General features: G+C 45.9%; 1 protein-coding gene across 2 annotated transcripts in view; it reads left to right on the forward strand.

Moving 5' to 3' along the window:
- Positions 1-1,994: 1,994 nt before the first annotated feature.
- Positions 1,995-19,624, forward strand: part of CLUAP1 (clusterin associated protein 1) — a 40,714-nt gene continuing 23,084 nt past the window's right edge. The window contains exons 1-5 of one of the 2 annotated variants that reach the window (XM_038762969.1): positions 1,995-2,122; positions 12,707-12,818; positions 15,669-15,753; positions 16,370-16,549; positions 17,099-17,194. In XM_038762969.1, the coding sequence (XP_038618897.1) occupies positions 2,101-2,122; positions 12,707-12,818; positions 15,669-15,753; positions 16,370-16,549; positions 17,099-17,194 (495 nt within the window). In that variant the 5' untranslated portion in view covers positions 1,995-2,100. The remainder of the gene's footprint in view (positions 2,123-12,706; positions 12,819-15,668; positions 15,754-16,369; positions 16,550-17,098; positions 17,195-19,624) is intronic. The other variant, XM_038762970.1, reaches the window with a different exon arrangement.

The following is a 19,624-nucleotide window of genomic DNA, read 5'->3' on the forward strand; positions in this document are numbered from 1 at the left end:
GAGAGGAGAGGTTTGAAGGCAGATTTCCAAATTCAGGCTCCTGGATTTCCTTCATAACCAGGAACAAGGAGCGGCAGGAACCACGAGAGGGGGATAAAACCACTTCTGGAGTTGAGGCCCAGCTTCTGCTGTTTTTGCAAAAATTCATCCTCCGGTGGGTGAAAGAACACAGGTGCTGCTGGCTCCCCTCTCCCCATCTGTGGAATTCCACACCCTCCACAATTTCTTTTCTTCCTCCCCATCTGTCCCTCTCGGCTCCAGGAATTCCTCCTTGAACGTCAAAATGTTTCCATCCAGACTTTTCTATCCCCACAGGGATTTTGCAAAAAGAGATGAAGCCAAATTTCCCGAGGGACTAAGTGCTTTCAAGAGAAAGTCCCTGGGCTCTTGGCTCAGAAATCCAAATTGCACCATAATTTTTGCAGCAGGAAACCTACCCAGTGATGCCCGGATGACAGAGTCAGCTTCTTTTGTCCTACCTACGCTGTAAGCTCTTTGTGGGCAGGGAATGTGTCTGTTATATTGTTATTTTGTACTTTCCCCAGCCCTTAGCACAGTGCTCTATTACTCTATTTATTTTACTTGTACATATTTACTATTCTATTTATTTTCTTTTGTTAATATGTTTTGTTTTGTTGTCTGTCTCCCCCTTCTAGACTGGGAGCCCGCTGTTGGGTAGGGACCGTCTCTATATGTTGCCAACTTGTACTTTCCAAGCGCTTAGTACAGTGCTCTGCACACAGGAAGTGCTCAATAAATACGATTGAATGAATGAATGAATCTAAGGTAGATTAAAGGTAATCAGGTTAGATACAGTCCATGCTCCTCATGGAGCTCACAGCTTTAATCCCCATTTTGCAGATGTAGTAACTGAGGCACAAGGAAGTTAAATAACTTGCCCAGGGTCACCCAGCATACAAGTGGTAGAGCCGGGATTAGAGTTCGGGGTAAGAGATGTGTCCTACCCCCAGGAGGATATGTCCTTCAGTTAGTCATGATGGTTTGTACTGTCATCTGCATTCCCAGGGGTATTGTTAGATGACTGGTAAATGGAATAGGGACAGAATGTGATCACATATCAGGATACCACGGAGCCCTCCATAGAAGTGGACGCAAGTCTTCCCTCACCTATTTAGAAAGTTACCTTTGGGTACGATATTCAGAGTGGCTTAGTAAGTGGCAAAGGATTCTTTTTTTCCCCTCAGTCTTAGAAAAGCAAGAAACAAAAAGCAGAGCAAAGAAAAACAGTAAGCACGTAAGCCTCCTAACCAGCCAGCAAGAGCATGGTCTTGGTAGTCGGCAGGCCTGGGTACTAAGATTCCTGGGTTTCCACTCGCCTGCCGTGTCACCTTGGGCGAACCACTTCTCTGTGCCTCAGTTTCCTCATCTGCAAAATGGGGGAAGACTGATGAGAGGAGGCCGATGCAGTAGTTGAGCCAGCATGTGCCGAATGAATGGGCCAACGTGGGTAAGAAGGGGTGAATCCCAGAAGTGGAAGAGAGTCCGACAGAGGGAGTTGGAGGTTTGTACAGATTGTACAAATGTTTCCCCCTCCTTCCCCTCCCCACAGCACCTGTATATATGTATATATGTTTGTACGGATTTATTACTCTGTTTATTTTATTTGTACATATTTATTCTATTTATTTTATTTTGTTAATATGTTTGGTTTTGTTGTCTGTCTCCCCCTTCTAGACTGTGAGTCCGCTGTTGGGTAGGGACCGTTTCTATATGTTGCCATCTTGTACTTCCCAGGAGCTTAGTACAGTGCTCTGCACACAGTAAGCGCTCAATAAATATGATTGAATGAATGAATGGTCTGGTGGTTGCCCGGCGCCCTGGGCCAGCTTCGCTTTGCCACTGGTTTGACCCTAGCTGCGCACCGTCGCGAGAGGCCGTTGGTTTCCACGGAAACAGAACGCCTCAGGCCGCGCGCGGCAGCTTCGCTTTGCCACTGGTTTGACCCTAGCTGCGCACCGTCGCGAGAGGCCGTTGGTTTCCACGGAAACAGACCGCCTCAGGCCGTGGCCTCGCTCCATCTCCGTCTGTCCCTCGCCTCAGCCGCCATTAATCGCCTCAGCCGCCTCAGCCTTCGTCGCCATGACGTTCCGCGACCTCAGGAGTAAGGCCTCCTCCGGCTGACTCCCCCAGGGGAGCCCCAGCTGGAGAGATCGATAATTTTGTTTCATTCAATCGTATTTATTGAGCGCTTACTGTGTGCAGAGCACTGTACTAAGCGCTTGGGAAGAACAAGTTGGCAACATATAGAGACAGTCCTTACCCAAAAGAGGGCTCAGTGGAAAGAGCCCGGGCTTTGGAGTCAGAGGTCATGGGTTCAAATCCCGGCCCCGCCAATTGTCAGCTGGGTGACTTTGGGCGAGTCACTTCACTTCTCTGGGCCTCAGTCCCCTCATCTGTAAAATGGGGATGAAGACTGCGAGCCCCCCGTGGGCCAACCTGATCACCTTGTAACCCCCCCAGCGCTTAGAACAGTGCTTTGCACATAGTAAGCGCTTAATAAATGCCATCATTATTACTAAAGCAGCGAGAAGCAGCTTGGCTCACTGGAAAAGAGCCCGGGCTTTGGAGTCAGAGGTCATGGGTTCAAATCCCAACCCCGCCAATTGTCAGCTGGGTGACTTTGGGCACGTTACTTCACTTCTCTGGGCCTCAGTCCCCTCATCTGTAAAATGGGGATGAAGACTGTGAGCCCCCCCGTGGGACAACCTGATCACCTTGTAACCTCCCCAGCGCTTAGAACAGTGCTTTGCACATAGTAAGCGCTTAATAAATGCCATCATTATTACTAAAGCAGCGAGAAGCAGCTTGGCTCACTGGAAAAGAGCCCGGGCTTTGGAGTCCGAGGTCATGGGTTCAAATCCCGGCCCCGCCAATTGTCAGCTGGGTGACTTTGGGCAAGTTACTTCACTTCTCTGGGCCTCAGTTACCTCATCTGTAAAATTCATTCATAATAATAATAGTAATCATGGCATTTGTTAAGCGCTTACTATGTGCAGAGCACTGTTCTAAGCGCTGGGGGGGGTTACAAGGTGATCAAGTTGTCCCATGTGGGGCTCACAGTCTTAATCCCCATTTTGCAGATGAGGGAACTGAGGCTCAGAGAAGTTAAGTGACTTGCCCAAGGTCACACAGCAGACATGTGGGGGAGTAGGGATTCGAACCCATGACCTCTGACTCCAAAGCCCGGGCTCTTTCCACTGAGCCACGCTGCTCCTCATGCATTCAATTGTATTTATGGAGCGCTTACTGTGTGCAGAGCACTGTACTAAGCGCTTGGGAAGTACAAGTTGGCGGCATATAGAGATGGTCCCTACCCAACAGTGGGCTCACAGTCTAGAAGGGGGGGACAGACAACAAAATAAAATCAATAGAATAAATATGCACAAATAAAATAAGTAAAATGGGGGTGAAGACTGTGAGCCCCCCGTGGCACAACCTGATCACCTTGTAACCTCCCCAGCGCTTAGAACAGTGCTTTGCACATAGTAAGTGCTTAATAAATGCCATCATTATTACTAAGCGCTTGGGAAGTCCAAGTTGGCAACATCTAGAGATGATCCCTACCCCACAGTGGGCTCACAGTCTAGAATTCTGTAATTCTGTTTATAATAATAATAATAATAATGACGATGGTATTTAAGCGCTTACTATGTGCAGAGCACTGTTCTAAGCGCTGGGGAGGTTACAAGGTAATCAGGTTGTCCCACGTGGGGCTCACAGTCTTCCTCACCATTTTACAGATGACACAACTGAGGCACAGAGAAAAATAATGATGGCATTTTTATTAAGCGCTTACTATGTGCCAAGCACTGTTCTAAGCATTGGGGAGGTTACAAGGTAATCAGGTTGTCCCTCGGGGGGCTCACAATCTTCATCCCCATTTTACAGATGACACAACTGAGGCCCAGAGAAGTGAAGTGACTTGCCCAAAGTCACACAGCTGACAAGTGGCAGGGCCGGGATTAATAATGATAATGATGGCATTTGTTAAGTGCTTACTATGTGTAAAGCACTGTTCTAAGTGCAGGGGAGGATGGAAGGTGAGCAGGTTGTCCCACGTGGGGCTCACAGTCTTCATCCCCATTTTACAGATGAGGTAACTGAGGCACAGAGAAGTTAAGTGACTTGCCCAAAGTCACACAGCTGACAACAATTGGCGGAGCTGGGATTTGAACCCATGACCTCTGACTCCAAAGCCCGGGCTCTTTCCACTGAGCCACGCTGCTTCTCCAGAACCCATGACCTCTGACTCCCAAGCCCGGGCCCTTTCCACTAAGCCACACTGCCTCTCGACTTGTCTCCATGTTTTGTTGTCTGCCTCATTCATTCATTGTCGTATTTATTGAGCACTTACTGTGTGCAGAGCACTGGACTAAGCGCTTGGGAAGTACAAGTCGACAACGTATAGAGACGGTCCCTACCCAACAGCGGGTTCACAGTCTAGAAGGGGGAGACGGACAACAAAACATGTAGACCAGTGCTTTGCACATAGTAAGCGCTTAATAAATGTCACCATTATTATTATTATGTCAAAACTGTCAGAACGAATAGAATTAAAGCTATGTGCACATCATTAACAAGTAGTATAGTAAATGTGTACGAGTAAAATAGAGTAGTAAATCTGTACAAAGTGCTGTGGGATGGGGAGGAGGAGAGGAAAAAGGGGGCTCAGTGTGGGAAGGCCTCCTGGAGGAGGTGAGCTCTCAGTAGGGCTTTGAAGGGGGGAAGAGAGCTAGCTTGGCGGATGGGCAGAGGGAGGGCATTCCAGGCCCGGGGGATGACGTGGGCCGGGGGTCGACGGCGGGACAGGCGAGAGCGAGGCACGGTGAGGAGATTAGCGGCAGAGGAGCAGAGGGTGCGGGGTGGGCTGCAGAAGGAGAGAAGGGAGGTGAGGTAGGAGGGGGCGAGGGGATGGACAGCCTTGAAGCCCAGGGTGAGGAGTTTTTGCTTGATTTGTAGGTTGACAGGCAGCCACTGGAGATTTTTGAGGAGGGGAGTGACATGCCCTGAGTGTTTTTGTACATAGATAATCCGGGCAGCAGAGTGAAGTATAGACTGAAGTGGGGAGAGACAGGAGGATGGGCCATCAGAGAGGAGGCTGATGCAGTAATCCAGTCGGGATAGGATGAGGGCCCTTCTAGACCGTGAGCCCATTGTTGGGTAGGGACCATCTCTATTTGTTGCTGAATTGTCCTTTCCAAGCGCTTAGTAGTAATAATGATGGCATTTGTTAAGCGCTTACTACGTGTCAAGCACTTTTCTAAGTGCTGGAGGGGGATACAAGGTGATCAAGTTGTCCCACGTCGGGCTCACAGTCTTAATCCCCATTTTACAGATGAGATAACTGAGGCTCAGAGAAGTTAAGTGACTTGCCCAATGTCACATAGCAGACATGTGGCAGAGCCGGGATTAGAATCCATGACCTCTGACTCCCAAGCTTGTGCTCTATCCACTGAGCCATGCTGCTTCTCTAGATCAAGGGTATTAAGGGAACCTGGTGTCTTACTGGTGGTTGAATAATAATAATGGCATTTGTTAAGCACTTACTATGCGCAAAGCACTGTTCTAAGCGCTGGGGAGGTTACATGGTGATCAGGTTGTCCCACGGGGGGCTCACAGTCTTAATTCCCATTTCACAGACGAGGTAACTGAGGCCCAGAGAAGTTAAGTGACTTGCCCAAAGTCACACAGCTGACAATTGGTGGAGCCGGGATTTGAACCCATGATCTTCGACTCCCAAGCCCAGGCTCATTCCACTGAGCCGTGATGCTTCTACAGTGCTTTGCACACAGTAAACGTTCCATGAACATGATTGAATGAATGAATGAATCCCAGGGGAACCCTGAGGGATCTCGGGGGGCGGGGTGTCTCCCCAGATGGGAGACCCCCCATGGTTGTTGTTGGCCACCATAGGATCAGGCCCAACCCTCACGGACTCAGGAGGACACCATGACCTCGTGGTGGCCATGGAATGTGTTCACTTACTGTCATCCATTCAGTTCTATTTATTGAGTGCTGAATGTGCTCAGGAAAGGACACTACAGTAATAAAGAGATAACAAAATCTGCCTGTCTCACTGTCACAATCCACCCTTTCTTCTCCCTCCAAACTGCTACCTTGCTGGTTCAATCTCTCATTCTATCCTGACTTGATTACTGCATCAACCTCCTCTCTGATGTCCCATCCTCCTGTCTCTCCCCGCTTCAGTCTATACTTCACTCTGCTCCCTGGATTATCTTTGTACAGAAACACTCTGGGCATGTCACTCCCCTCCTCAAAAATCTCCAGCCGTTGCCTATCAACCTCCTTATCAAGAAAAAACTCCTCACTATTGACTTCAAAGCTCTTCATCACCTCACCTCTTCCTACCTCACCTCCCCTCTCTCTACATCCAAGCCCGCACACTCCATTCCTCTGGTGCTAACCTCCTCACTGGGCCTTCGTCTCACCATCGACCTCTGCCCTGGAACGCCCTTCCTCCTCAAATCCGCCAAATAATTACTTTTCCCCCCTTCAAAGCCCTACTGAAGGCACATCTCGTCCAAGAGGTCTTCCTCAGCTCCCCCTCCCATCTGCCTCAACTGGCTCCCCTTGCTCTCCCCCCCTCCTCGCCCCACAGCACTAATATATGTGTATATATCTACAATTCTGTGTATTTATATTGATGCCTGTTTACTTGTTTTGATGTGTATTTATCTATAATTCTATTTATATTGATGCCTATTTACTTTTGATGTGTATATATCTATAACTCTATATTGATGCCCGTTTATTTGTTTCGATGTCTGTCTCCCCGCCCTTCTAGACTCCTAGACCTCACACTCCACTCCTCTGCCGCTAACCTCCTCACTGTGCCTCGTTCTCGCCTATCCTGCTGTCGATCCCTGGCCCCTGTCCTACCTCTGGCCTGGAATGCCCTCCCTCCTCACATCTGCCAATCGCACTTCCCCTCTTCAAAGCCCTACCGAAAGCTTACCTCCTCCAGGAGGCCTTCCCAGACTAAGCCCCCCTTTTCCTCAGCTTCCCCTCCCTATCATTCCAACTCACTCCCTTTGCTCTACCCTCCTCCCCACCCCACAGCGTTTGTGTGTATATGTACATATCTATAATTCTATTTATTTATATTAATACCTCTTTACTTGTCTTGATGCATATGTATATCTATAACTCTATTTATATTGATGCTATTGATGCCCGTTTACTTGTTTTGATGTCTGTCTTCCCCCTTCTAGACTGCGAGTCCATTTTGGACAGGGATTGTCTCTCTCTGCTGCTGAATTGTACTTTCCAAGAGCTTAGTACATTGCCTTGCACACAGTAAGAGCTCAATAAATATGATTGAATGAATGAATGAATCCGTGCCCACAGCGAGCTCACAGTCTTGAGTCTGGGAGACAGGCATCAATGCAAGAAAACAGACATCACTATAAATAAACACATTGACAGATATATACATAAGAGGTGTGGGGCAGGGAGAGGGGAAGAGCAAAGGGAGTGAATCAAGGTGAGACGAAAGGGAGTGGGAGTTGAGGAGAAGTGGGGTTTAGTCTGGGAAGGCCTCTTGGAGGAGGTGGGCCTTCAGTGAGTCTTTGAAGGTGGGCTAGAGTATTGATTGACAGATTTGAGGAGGGAGGGCATTCCAGGCCAGAGGTTGTATTGTACCCTCCCCAGCACTTAGTACAGTGTTCTGCCCACAGTAAGTGCTCAATAAGCACGATTGAATGAATGAATGAATGAATGAAGTTGCCCCGCTGGGAGAGGGTGATTTGGGGTGTTATTCAATCAGGGAAATATATGCCAACTTGCACCTGCTAGATTTCATTTTTTAAGTATAATTTAATTTTTTTTGTTGTTGCCTCAACTGCAAGAGCAGTTAATAGTGGGTCTTCCTTTTTTAATGGTAGTTGTTAAGCACTCACTGTGTGCCAGGCACTGTATTAAGCGCTGAGATGGATACAAGCTAATCAGGTTGGACACAATCCATGTCCTACATAAGGCTCACAGTCTCAATTCCCATTCTACAGATGAAGTAACTGAGGTACAGAGGTGTGAAGGGATCTGCCCAAAGTCATACAGCAGGCAAGCAGCCGAGCTGGGATTAGAACGCAGGTCCAGCCGACTCCCAGTCGAGTCCCGAGGTCTATCCAAAAGACAACGCTGCTTCTCATCTACATATTTTGCTTATCTAATTCAGTGTCCTCTAGGCACCAGCCCCCTAATGACCAAAGGACTGACCCCTCTTTACATCCCTTGGGCAGGGAATGTGTCTGCTGATTCTGTTGAATTGTGCTTTCCCAAGCATTTAGTATAGTGCTATGGATATGGGAAGCACTCAATAAATGCAATTGACTGATCAATTGTATTTCTTTCCTGCTTTAGGATTGTAGTTGTGATTATGCTAAATAAATATTTGTGGTACTGGTTAAGCACTTAGGTCCTAAGCCCTGGGGAAGGTGTCATTCATTCAGTCATATTTATTGAGCACTTACTGTGTGCAAGAGCACTATACTAAGCGTTTGGAACGTACAGTTTGGCAACAGATAGAGACAGTGCCTATCCACTTAGTAAATATCATCATTAATGCTAACATTGCCAAACTCTGCTTTCTGCAGTTATTGGGGACCGTGTTTGTGATAAAAGGACTATTCAAGATGGTCCATGGCCCTCACTTTGCTGTTTCCATGGCTGGAGTTGTAACTTTGCTAGAATTGCAATTTTTGCTGTTAGTGACATTACAGTAACCCACTGAGGCGATCACATATCAGTAGTGAGTGGGGTAGCTGTGACTTCTTTAAAGGCCCAGGAACTAAATGGAACTCACCTAAGCAGCTATCAAGAAGAAATTTCCTTAATTTATAAATGATCTAAAACTATTTCCTACTGAGTGTTATTAACACTGGCAACTTGAGATGAACTTCATTAACCGCAATGGCTGCTGCAACTGTCCAGAATTGATCAGGCATAAGAATTTTCTATTAGGTAAAAATTAAGGAAATATTTCTTTCAATAGCTCAATTAAAAAAGCTTCTGTTCACAAAGGCATAACTTGCCAACTCAGTTTTAGTGCCTGATGGCCATTTTGTGGAACAAGGAGATCGATAAGACGGAATGCCCCCGGGAAGACAGAGTGCTTGCTCCAGAAACCTCCCTTCTCTCTAATCACCCACTCCTCAGCATTGTGTATTCAATCCCACAGGCTGCTCCAAAGAGGTCTATCAGAGATGCTGATACAGACCTCTTCCCCGCACTCGTCTCTTGTCAATCTTGCTAAATGTCCAGTTTCAAGGTGTAGAGAAACCAGGTTAGAGTGGCAGGTGTTTCAAGGGATCATGACTGACATTCAAGTTGGGAAGCACATGATTATGAATAAGACCAATTCTCCGAGGACCTAATAAACCCCCCAGGGTAGGTTGGGCTCATTGGGAAAGCTGCAGCTTTATGAGTGTCTTTCACCTTCTTGGAGAGCCTCATAGATCCTGGAAAGGTCTATTCTTATCAGAGCTTTCCTCCTGTGGCATTTTGTTTAGTCCATGTTTTCCCACTCCTCAAAGACCTCCAGTTGTGGCCCATCCAGTTCCACATCAGACCTTACCATTGGTATGAAAACACTCAATCACACAATCAGATCAGACACTTGAAGTGGAAGGAGAGCAGGTTATAGTCTCCATTTTAAAGATGAGGAAACTGAGGCACCAGGAAGTTGCTATTTGCCCAAGATCACAAAGCAGGCAAGTGATGGAGCTCAGATTACAGATTAAGACCCAGGTGTTCTGACTCCAAATTTGGTGCTCTTTCCACTGGGCCATGCTGCTTCAACGGCAAAATTGCATAATTGCTTCAGTTTAGTGATGAGCACTGGTATTCTCTCTCTGGGAGTTTCAATGTGGGCTTGGATTTGCGTTCACAGGTTTTAATTGGCAATTCCAGCCTCTGATGCTGGTTAAAGATTGGGGATTTTGTGCTTTGGTAAGGAATCAATACTAATCTGTTTCTCGTGATATTACGTGATTTGATATTTTTACTGAGGGGGTCAGGGTCTCAAAATTCTCACCCATTTATTTACCTTTCATTTCTCACCCCTTTCCTTCAGATCCACAGGCACTAAACTGTATATTGTGATATATACAGAAGCAGCGTGGCTCAGTAGGAAAGAGCCCGGGCTTTGGAGTCAGAGGTCATGGGTTCAAATCCCGGCTCCGCCAATTGTCAGCTGTGTGACTTTGGGCAAGTCACTTAACTTCTCTGGGCCTGTTACCTCATCTGTAAAATGGGGATTGAGACTGTGAGCCCCATGAGGGACAACCTGATAATCTTGTAGCCTCCCCAGCACTTAGAACAGTGCTTTACACATAGTAAGTGCTTAATAAATGCCATTATTATTATTATTGGTACTGTGGCATCTTGGAGACCGTATAAGCTAGTGGAAAGAGCGGAGGCCTGGTAATCGGGAGTCCTGCGTTTTTGTCCGTGCTTTAGTCCTGGCCTCCTGGGTGACCTCAGACTTAATAATAATAATGGTATTTGTTAAGCACTTACTATGTGCAAAGCACTGTTCTAAGCGCTGGGAGGATACAAGGTGATCAGGTTGTCCCACGTGGGGCTCACAGTTTTAATTCCCATTTTACAGATGAGGGAACTGAGGCACAGAGAAGTTGTGACTTGCCCAAAGTCACACAACTGACAATGGGCGGAGCCGGGATTTGAACCCATGACCTCTGACTCCAAAGTTCATGCTCTTTCCACTGAGCCACACTGCTTCTCTACTTGGCTCCTTACCTCAGTTTTCTCATTCGTCAAATGAGGATCATAATATTTGCCCTTCTCTACCTCAGGAATGTTGTGAGGATAAAATGAGATAACTGATGTGCAAATGCTTTATTAAAATAAATATTTAAAAAATTCAAGGTACTACTTTAAGTCTGTAAAACCACATCACCCAATCCAACAGGATACACTACTCTAGAAGGTCAAGTAAAGCGATCAGGCTGAATTTAATAAGGTGTTGGAAACTTCACTTTCCCCCCGCCCCCCTGACCATTCCCAGATAATCTCATTGATCCTTGGTGCTTCCAAGTTATTTCTTCTCCTTTGTATTTTGTCCTTCCTCCCTTCCCATTGCATTTCAGACCTCCATGCAGTAAACGCTCAATAAATACAATTGATTTGAAGATCTTTACGCCAGACTCCTGCACAGGCCAGAAATCCAGATCTCTGTTCAGATTCAGGCACTTCTTTGTCTGGTTCCAGCTACTGACCTCAGTGTCCAAGCAAGCATCAGACTAAGCCAAGCTACTTCCAGAAGGTGACTTGAGGCATGCCCCATGTTTTCAAACGTGTGACTGCCTCAGTGGGCTGCTGTGGGGATTAGAGGGCTAGCCAAATCCAACTGGGCTCGAATGGGCTTAGTTTTGCAGCAGCTGGTCTGGCTCCATGGAATTCATGGGTGAGGCCCAGTCTGTGCAAGATTCAATCTCTGCTTCAAAAGTCTTCATTAGTCTATCAGGACCCACCTCCTGTCAGGCCACCACCCACGTCCTGTCTGATTACTGCCTTTCCCTGGTCTGGCTACCACCTTTTCTCAGTCTGACTACCACCTTTCTCTTGTCTGGCTATCGCTTTTCTCCTGTCTCCTCTGCCTCCTCAGCATGTCCCGTTACTCTTCTTAGGCAAATTTGCTCAGAACCATGTTGTTCCAGCTCCCAGAGCCTTTCTCATCATCTGAGGAGTCCCTGAAAGCCCTCCTTTGATAAGCCTTAATAATAATAATGGCATTTATTAAGCGCTTACTATGTGCAAAGCACTGTACTAAGCGCTGGGGAGGTTACAAGTGGTCAGGTTGTCCCACGGGGGGCTCGCAGTTTTAATCCCCATTTTTACAGATGAGGGAACTGAGGCACAGAGAAGTGAAGTGACTTGCCCAAAGTCACACAGCTTACAGTTGGCAGAGCCAGGATTTGAACCCATGGCCTCTGATTCCAGAGCCCGGGCTCTTCCCACTGAGCCACGTTGCTTCTGCCTTCTGCCAATTGTCAGCTCTGTGACTTTGGGCAAGTCACTTAACTTTTCTGTGCCTCAGCTATCTCATCTGTAAAATGGGGATTAAGACTGTGAACCCCCCGTGGGACAACCTGATCACCTTGTAACCTCCCTAGCGCTTAGAACAGTGCTTTGCACATAGTAAGTGCTTAATAAATTTCTTTATTATTATTGTTATTCCCTATCTGGCAGAGAATTGACAAACCTCTTCCTAGTCACCCTACCATAGCCTCAGCCTGTCTATTTGATTAAATCCATAAGACTCTTAATTTACTCATCACCTTTCATAATGCACTTACCCTTATGCTTAAATTTGTTTAAAAATCATTGTCAATCAGTAGTATTTATTGGACATCTCTACAGAAGATGGAGAGAAGAGCATACGGGTCCTAGATAGTTTGTAGCCTGCAAAAATCAGCCATGAAAAATTGAGACTTGACATTATTGGGTTTTTTTCTGTGCCTCAATTACATATCTGTAAAATGGGTATCCAGTCCTACTCCCTCCTAAGTTAGACTGTGAGCCCCATATGGGACAACAGCTGTGTCCAACCTGATTAACTGGTATCTACCCCAGAGCGTAGAACAGAGTTTGGCACGTAGTAAGCACTTATCCCGTACCATATTAATAACCATTTTTCTTGGAACAGATTTCACAGAGATGATGCGGACCCTGGGGTACCCCCGTCACATCTCTATGGAGAATTTCCGCACTCCAAACTTCGGACTCGTATCGGAAATGCTTCTCTGGCTTGTGAAGAGGTTAGTCTTTTATTCCAGGGAGATAATGCTTGATAGTTGATGTTAATTAGACGTTTAGAATGCCCACTTCACCAGGGAACATGTGAGGCTAAAAGAGAAGCTGCTGAAATTGAAATTATTAGCCCCAACGGCTAAATATGGCCTGTTGAAAAATCACTGAAGGTTAAAGAGGGTAAAATGAAAAAAAAAATTGAAGTAAGAGGGGTTATGTGAGAGGAACTGGGAAGGGAAGTGCCCTGAGGGGAGTATGACTTAGGAGGAAACAGCTGTTCCAGGGTTTTGGAGAACGGCAGAGAGGCAGCGTGGCTTAGTGGAAAGAGCACAGGCCTGAGAGTCAGATGGGCCTGGGTTGTTCCAATATTGGCTCCACCACATGTCTGCTCTATGATCTTGGGCAAGTCACTCAACTACTCTGTGCCTCAGTTACCTCATCTGCAAATGGAGGTTAATATTGTGAGCCCCATGTAGGGCATGGACTGTGTCCAACCTGATTAGCTTGTATCCACTCCACTGCTTAGTACAATGAGTAGCCTCTAGTAAGCACTTAATAGATTCTTAAAAAAAAAAGGTTGCAACTGTGTGTTATCTTTCAATCAGTGATATTTATTGAACACTTACTGTGTTCAGAGCACTGTACTAAGCACTTAGGAAAGTACAACACAATAGAGTTGCCCACAAGAAGCTTACAGGCTTCAGGGGGATACATACATTAAAACAGATTAGGGATAGGGGAAGTGGATTATAAGAATATGTGCATTAAGGCTGTAGGTTTGAGATGTGTATCAGAGTACTTACAGTCAAATGTGGAAGCAACGCAGAGGAGAGGTTGAGTAGGGGAAATAAATGCTTAGGAAAGGCCTCTTGGAGGAGATGTGATTTTAAGAGGGTTTCCTTGATGGGGAGAGTGATGGGCTGTTGGATATGAAGGGGAAGGAAGTTCCAGGCGTGAGGGAGGGCGTGAACAAGGGGTTGGCAGCAGGATAGATGAGATCAAGGTGCAGAGAGTAGGTTGGCGTTACAGGAGGGACGTGTGTGGATCGGGTTGTAATAGATCGTCAGTGAGGTAAAGTAGGATAGGATGAGCAGATTGCCTGAAAGCTGATGGCAAGAAGTTTCTGTTTCCAGAGGTGAATGGACAACAGTTGGAGGGTGTTGAGGAGTGGGGAGATGTGGACTGAACGGTCCATGTTTGTGCTTTGTGGCATTCTCTGCAGGGGAGTGGAGATCTCAGGGTGCAAAGGGGGATCTAGAGATGGAGTTCTGGGGGTAAAGGCCAGGGGAGGGGGCTGGGTATGGAGTAAGAGGAATGACTGCCCCTATGGAAGCCTCTATTTTAAGGAGGAAGAAGTAACCCTGGTGGGAAAAGTGAGGCTATTGATGAAGAACTGTGGTGTGCTGAGAGGGGGTTTAGTTATAAACCCCTTCTCAGAATCAAACAGAAACTCCTTACCATTGGCTTTAAAGCATTCAATCACCCCGCTGCTTCCTACCTTATCTTTTTTTTTAAAAAAAGTTATTGAAGTGCTTACTATGCACCAGGGACTGTATTAGGTATAAGCTAGTCAGGTTGTCCCTAACCTCTTTAATTTCCTACTAGAACCTAGTCTGCACACTTGAACCTAGTCTGCACACTTCGTTCCTCAAATGCCAGTGTACTAGATGTATCTAGATCTCATCTATCTCATCCTCAACCCTTTTCCCACATCCTGCCTTTAGCCTGAAAGTCCTTTCGCATTCATATCGGACAATCACTCTCCTCACCTTCGAAACTTCATTAAAAGCACGTCTCCTCCAATAGGCCTTCCCTAAGCCCTCCCTCAGTTCCTCTTCTCCCATTCCCTTCTGTGTTACCCTTTCTCTTGGATTTGCACTATTTATTCACCCCACCCTCAGCATCAAAGCACTTATGTGCTTATCTGTAATTTATTTATTTTTATCAATGTCTGCCTCTCCCTTGTTGCTCATTGTGGGCAGGAAACATCTGTCAATTCCATTGTATTGTATTTGCCCAAGCGCTTACTGTAGTGCTGTGCACACAATAAGTGTTCAGTAATATGATTGATTGATTGAATTGATAAAAGGCATATAATGCAACCAGGCCGGCAGGGCCTGATTGTTCAAAAGAGGGAAATTTCCAGGTTGACACAGGAAGGTCTGAACATTTCCTTGGAGTAGTCTGAACCCAAGGAAGGAGGGATCCTGGAAGACTTGATTCTAAGCTGAGAGCATTGGGCATTAGCTTTAAGGCTCTCTTACCTAGACGTCTTCTTTTTTTTCCTTCTCCCCAGCCCGTGCCACATAATTAGCCCAAGCTAATTGTTTAAAGATAACCCCTTACTCAACTCTTTGGGCCTCCATGGTGGGTGGACAACAATTGGAGGTTTTTGAGGAATGGGGAGATATGGACTGAACGGTCCACGTTGGAGCCTGGAATAGTCTTCCTTGTTTAATTTTACCACATTGGCCCCTTCCCTCCTTCAGATACCTCCTGAAAGCCCACTTCCTCCAAGAAGCCTTCCCTGATTTCCTCCCTCCTTTTTCCCCTGTATCCCAGGTAGAGTTCTAGGGGGACTTGTTGGTACATTCTCTGATTCGTACCTCCACAATTTGTCCACTTATCAGTTGATGGTATTTATTGAGTGCTTACTGTGTGCCAAGCACTGCACTAGGCATTTGGGAGAGAACCATTCAGCGGAGTTGGTAGACCCATTCTCTGCCCACAAGGAGCTCTCTGACTAGAGGTAGGGAAAGAGAAAATTACTTATTGATGGGGGAATGGGAGAGTGTGGGGATACGTTGCTTGCCTTGCACTGACTGCCACCAGTTAACTAAATTTCCTCCTGATAATAGGTATGAGCCACAGACTGACATCCCTTCTGATATTGAGACGGAACAAGATAGAGTTTTCTTCATTAAGGCGATTGCACAATTCATGGTGAGTTCCTAGATGTCTAGAAGCAAGAAAATGAGAGATGGAAAAGATCAATCGATGGTTTTTAGTGAACACTTACTGTGAGCAGAGCCCTGTTCAACACATCTGAGAGAGTACCGTAGACTAATTAGACATGATCCCTGCCCTCAAAGAGCTTACAATCTAACAGAGGAGATAAATATTAAAATAAATTACAGGTAGGGGAAACAAGCATAACGATATTCATAAGGATATTCATTTTGAGGGTGGGGTGGATGTGTAGGTACCAAGAGGTATCGGCTCAATGCTTGGACGATGCAGTAGGGAGGAAAACGGGATAGAGAGGTGAGAGATGAGGCAGGGAAGGCTTCTTGGAGGAGATGTGATTGTAATAGGGCTTTTCAGATGGGGAGAATTGTAGTCTGTCAGATATGAAGATGAAGGATACACCCTTATTCCTTTTTTGGAGTTCTCTGCTTGCATTTTCTTGAAAGAATTTCTCCTGGAATATGTGGTTATTAGGATAACATGATACTGCTGTTAGAGTCCTCTTTACTTAGACACTTTCTGAAATGTTACATGTGGTGTATCAAGTTATTGTGTATGGAATTATTTGATTCCTTTTTTTAATGTGAAATAGGCCACCAAAGCTCACATAAAACTCAATACTAAGAAGCTTTATCAGGCAGATGGGTATGCAGTTAAAGAACTGTTGAAAATTACTTCTGTGCTCTACAATGCAATGAAGACCAAAAGGATGGAAGGTCCTGAAATAGAAGAGGAAGATACCAGCAAATTCAAATTTGATCTAGGCTCAAAGGTAAGGCAAATGTTAATGGCTTGGAGCAGAGGGACTAATTCTGTTCAGTTCTAAAATTTTGAAAAGAAGTGCACCCAACAATTGCCCCATCCCCTTTTTTCCATTCTACTTGTCTGTCACTCGTTTTGCTAGATGTGTGTTCATCAGCATTCTTAACAGTTCATCCCAGTGAGTAAAAATAAAATGATTCAGAGGCACTTCCTGAAGTCATCTTTGTATGGGCACAGTGTAGAATGGACACCAGGCAATAGTTTACCCTTCTGAGCTTGCTCATGCCTAGGGAATAACATTCGTCAGTTGGCTTATCTTCCAGTGTGAGGGTCAGCTATGCATGTGTGTTTGTATGTATGTGTGTGTATGTGCGTACACGCGTACATTCATGCCTATATAGTCTCCTTGGGTTAGTGATGAATTCTGTTTCTCATCTTACCCAAAATGACCTATCTGCTGTGTAGACAGATCAGACACTTAAATACAATTACCATACTGGTTTGAATTCAGAATAAGGTGAAACGTTGCAATTGTATGGTTTTGATGCTGTTGTTCTAGATTGCTGATTTGAAGGCAGCCAGGCATCTTGCATCTGAAATCACCTCCAAAGGCGCATCCTTATATGACTTACTTGGCAAAGAAGTGGAGCTGAGGGTAAGCCACAGACTGTAGTTTGTGTTACAGAGCACAGCAGTTTGACAAAGAAAACAAAACAAATGGAAATCAAATTACCAGAATATTTTTATGTTAGTTCGAGCCCCACTGCCGAACGTCAAATGAGCTAAAACTAAAACTGTGACTCAGTGATGGGCCGTAAATGGCATATGTTGTGGCAGTGAGGTACCCAGCTACTAGGACAACTTTGTGTCTCTGACTTGGGAATGGTGGCATACAAACTGGACTGGACCCCTCAGACCCCAAACCCCCATCTAGACTGTAAACTTGTTACACGCAGGGAATGTATTTGCTAATTCTGTTAGGTTGTACACTCCCAAGTGCTTAGTACAGTGCTCTGCCCGTGGTGAGCGTTTAATAAATACGATCGGTTGACTGATTGACGCACACCGGCTGCTCAAGAGCTGGCTGAACGAGGTCCAGCAAGGGTTTCTGAAGGCCTGCGGGTCGAATGTACACTCTGGGCTCTAGGCAATAACTAGATTGTAGGGGAAGCAGTAGAACTGACCGACCCTTTCCAAACTGGTCAACAGCCCTAGGGCAAATACGATTTTGATCCGTTATCCGAACATCACCAGAGGCAGCGGGCAGGGTCAATTGTATTGAAAATCCTTATGCCGTTTTTATGCCCTTTTGGGGAACACAGGCTCAACCTGAAGGAAGTAGGACATCTCTTTTCAAAATAACAATGGCTTTATGGTACCCATTTGTCTTGCCAAAGGCAGCCGTTGCTATGGGGAACTTTTGGTTGGGTCTTTGATCAGCTGTGCTCGTCTCCCCCAAACACTCCTCAAATGCCATCCTCCCTGAGCTTGTTTCAGTCCTCTCTTTCAAGGCATCCTCTTTAGGAGCCGCCGAGCGGCAGGCCAACTGGCTGGTACTCTGCACCTGAAGGTAGCGCACAAAAAACTCGCAAACACTGTTCAGGAGGTCCATCTCACTAGGCCTGTCTGCTTTTACCACAGCAGAAGGCCCCACCCACTTCTCATTTCTCACACAACCTCCTCTAAGCGCTTAGTACAGTGCTCTGCACACAGTAAGCGCTCAATAAATACGATTGATGAGCCTCCAAAAAGGCTCTTTCTTTTCTTCTACCTCTTGCCTTCCCCTTCCCGATTTCAGAGGACAACTGCTGCACAGTTCCTCCAAGGATCACTGGAGGGGATCCCAGGAAGCAGTGATTGGTGCCCAGCCAGCATCCATAAGATTTATTACTCTGTTGTACTCTCCTAAGTGCTTAGTACAGTGTTCTGCAGACAGGAAGCACTCAGTAAATACCATTGATTGGTTACCTGCTTTTTCAGCTCATCAAGGGAAAATAATCAACTAATGGGATTTATTGAGCACTTACTTTGTGCAAAGCACTGAACTAAGCACATAGGAGAGTCCAACAGAGGAAGAAATAAATCCTGTGGACTATGGATAGGCACCAATCATTGTTTCCTGGAACCTCTTCCAGTCTTCCTTGGAGTAACTGTGTGATGGTTGCCCTCTGAAATCAACCTCTTATTTAGGGATGGATCATTACTCTGCCACTTGTCTATTTTGTGACCTTGAGCAAGTCACAGCTTCTCTGGGCTTCAGTTTCCTCATCTGTAAAATGGGGATTCAGTACCTGTTCCCCCTCCCACTTAACCTGGGAACCCCATGAAGGACAGGATCTCTGTCCAACCTGATTAATAATGATAAAAATAATAATAATAATTGTGGTATTTGTTAGGTCCTTATTTTGTGCTTGACACTGTAATAATAATAATGATAATAATAATAATTATTATTATGGTATTTGTTAAGCACTTACTATGTGCCAGGCACTGTACTAAGCGCTGAGGTGGATGCAAGCAAATTGAGTTGGACACAGTCCCTATCCTGCAGGGGGCTCATAGACTTAATGCCCATTTTACAGATGAGGTAATTGAGTCCCAGAGAAGTTAAGTGACTTGCCCAAGGCCACGCAGTAGACAAGGGGTGGACCCGGGATTAGAACCATGACCTTCTGACTCCCAAACCTGTGCTCTAGTGCAGCGTGTCGTAGTGGACAGAGCACAGGTCTGGGAGTGAATAGGACGTGGTTTCTAATCCCAGCTCCACCATGTGTCTGCTGTGTGACCTTGGGCAAGTCACTTCACTTCTCTGAGCCTCAGTTACATCACCTGTAAAATGGGGATAAGAGCGTGAGCCCCATGTGGGACAGGGACTGTCTCTGGCCTGGTTAACTCGTATCTACCCCAGCGCTTAGAACAGTGCTTGGTACATAATGAGCACTTGAACAAATACCATTATTATTTTTATCATTAATTAATAATTATAGTGATGATAATAATAATAATACAGTTGGGTTGGGCACAGTCTCTGTCCCGTACAGGGCTCACAGTCTTAATCTCCATTTTACAGATGAGGAATTGAGGC

The sequence above is a fragment of the Tachyglossus aculeatus genome, chromosome 21, assembly GCF_015852505.1.
Source record: "Tachyglossus aculeatus isolate mTacAcu1 chromosome 21, mTacAcu1.pri, whole genome shotgun sequence".
NCBI lineage: Eukaryota > Metazoa > Chordata > Mammalia > Monotremata > Tachyglossidae > Tachyglossus > Tachyglossus aculeatus.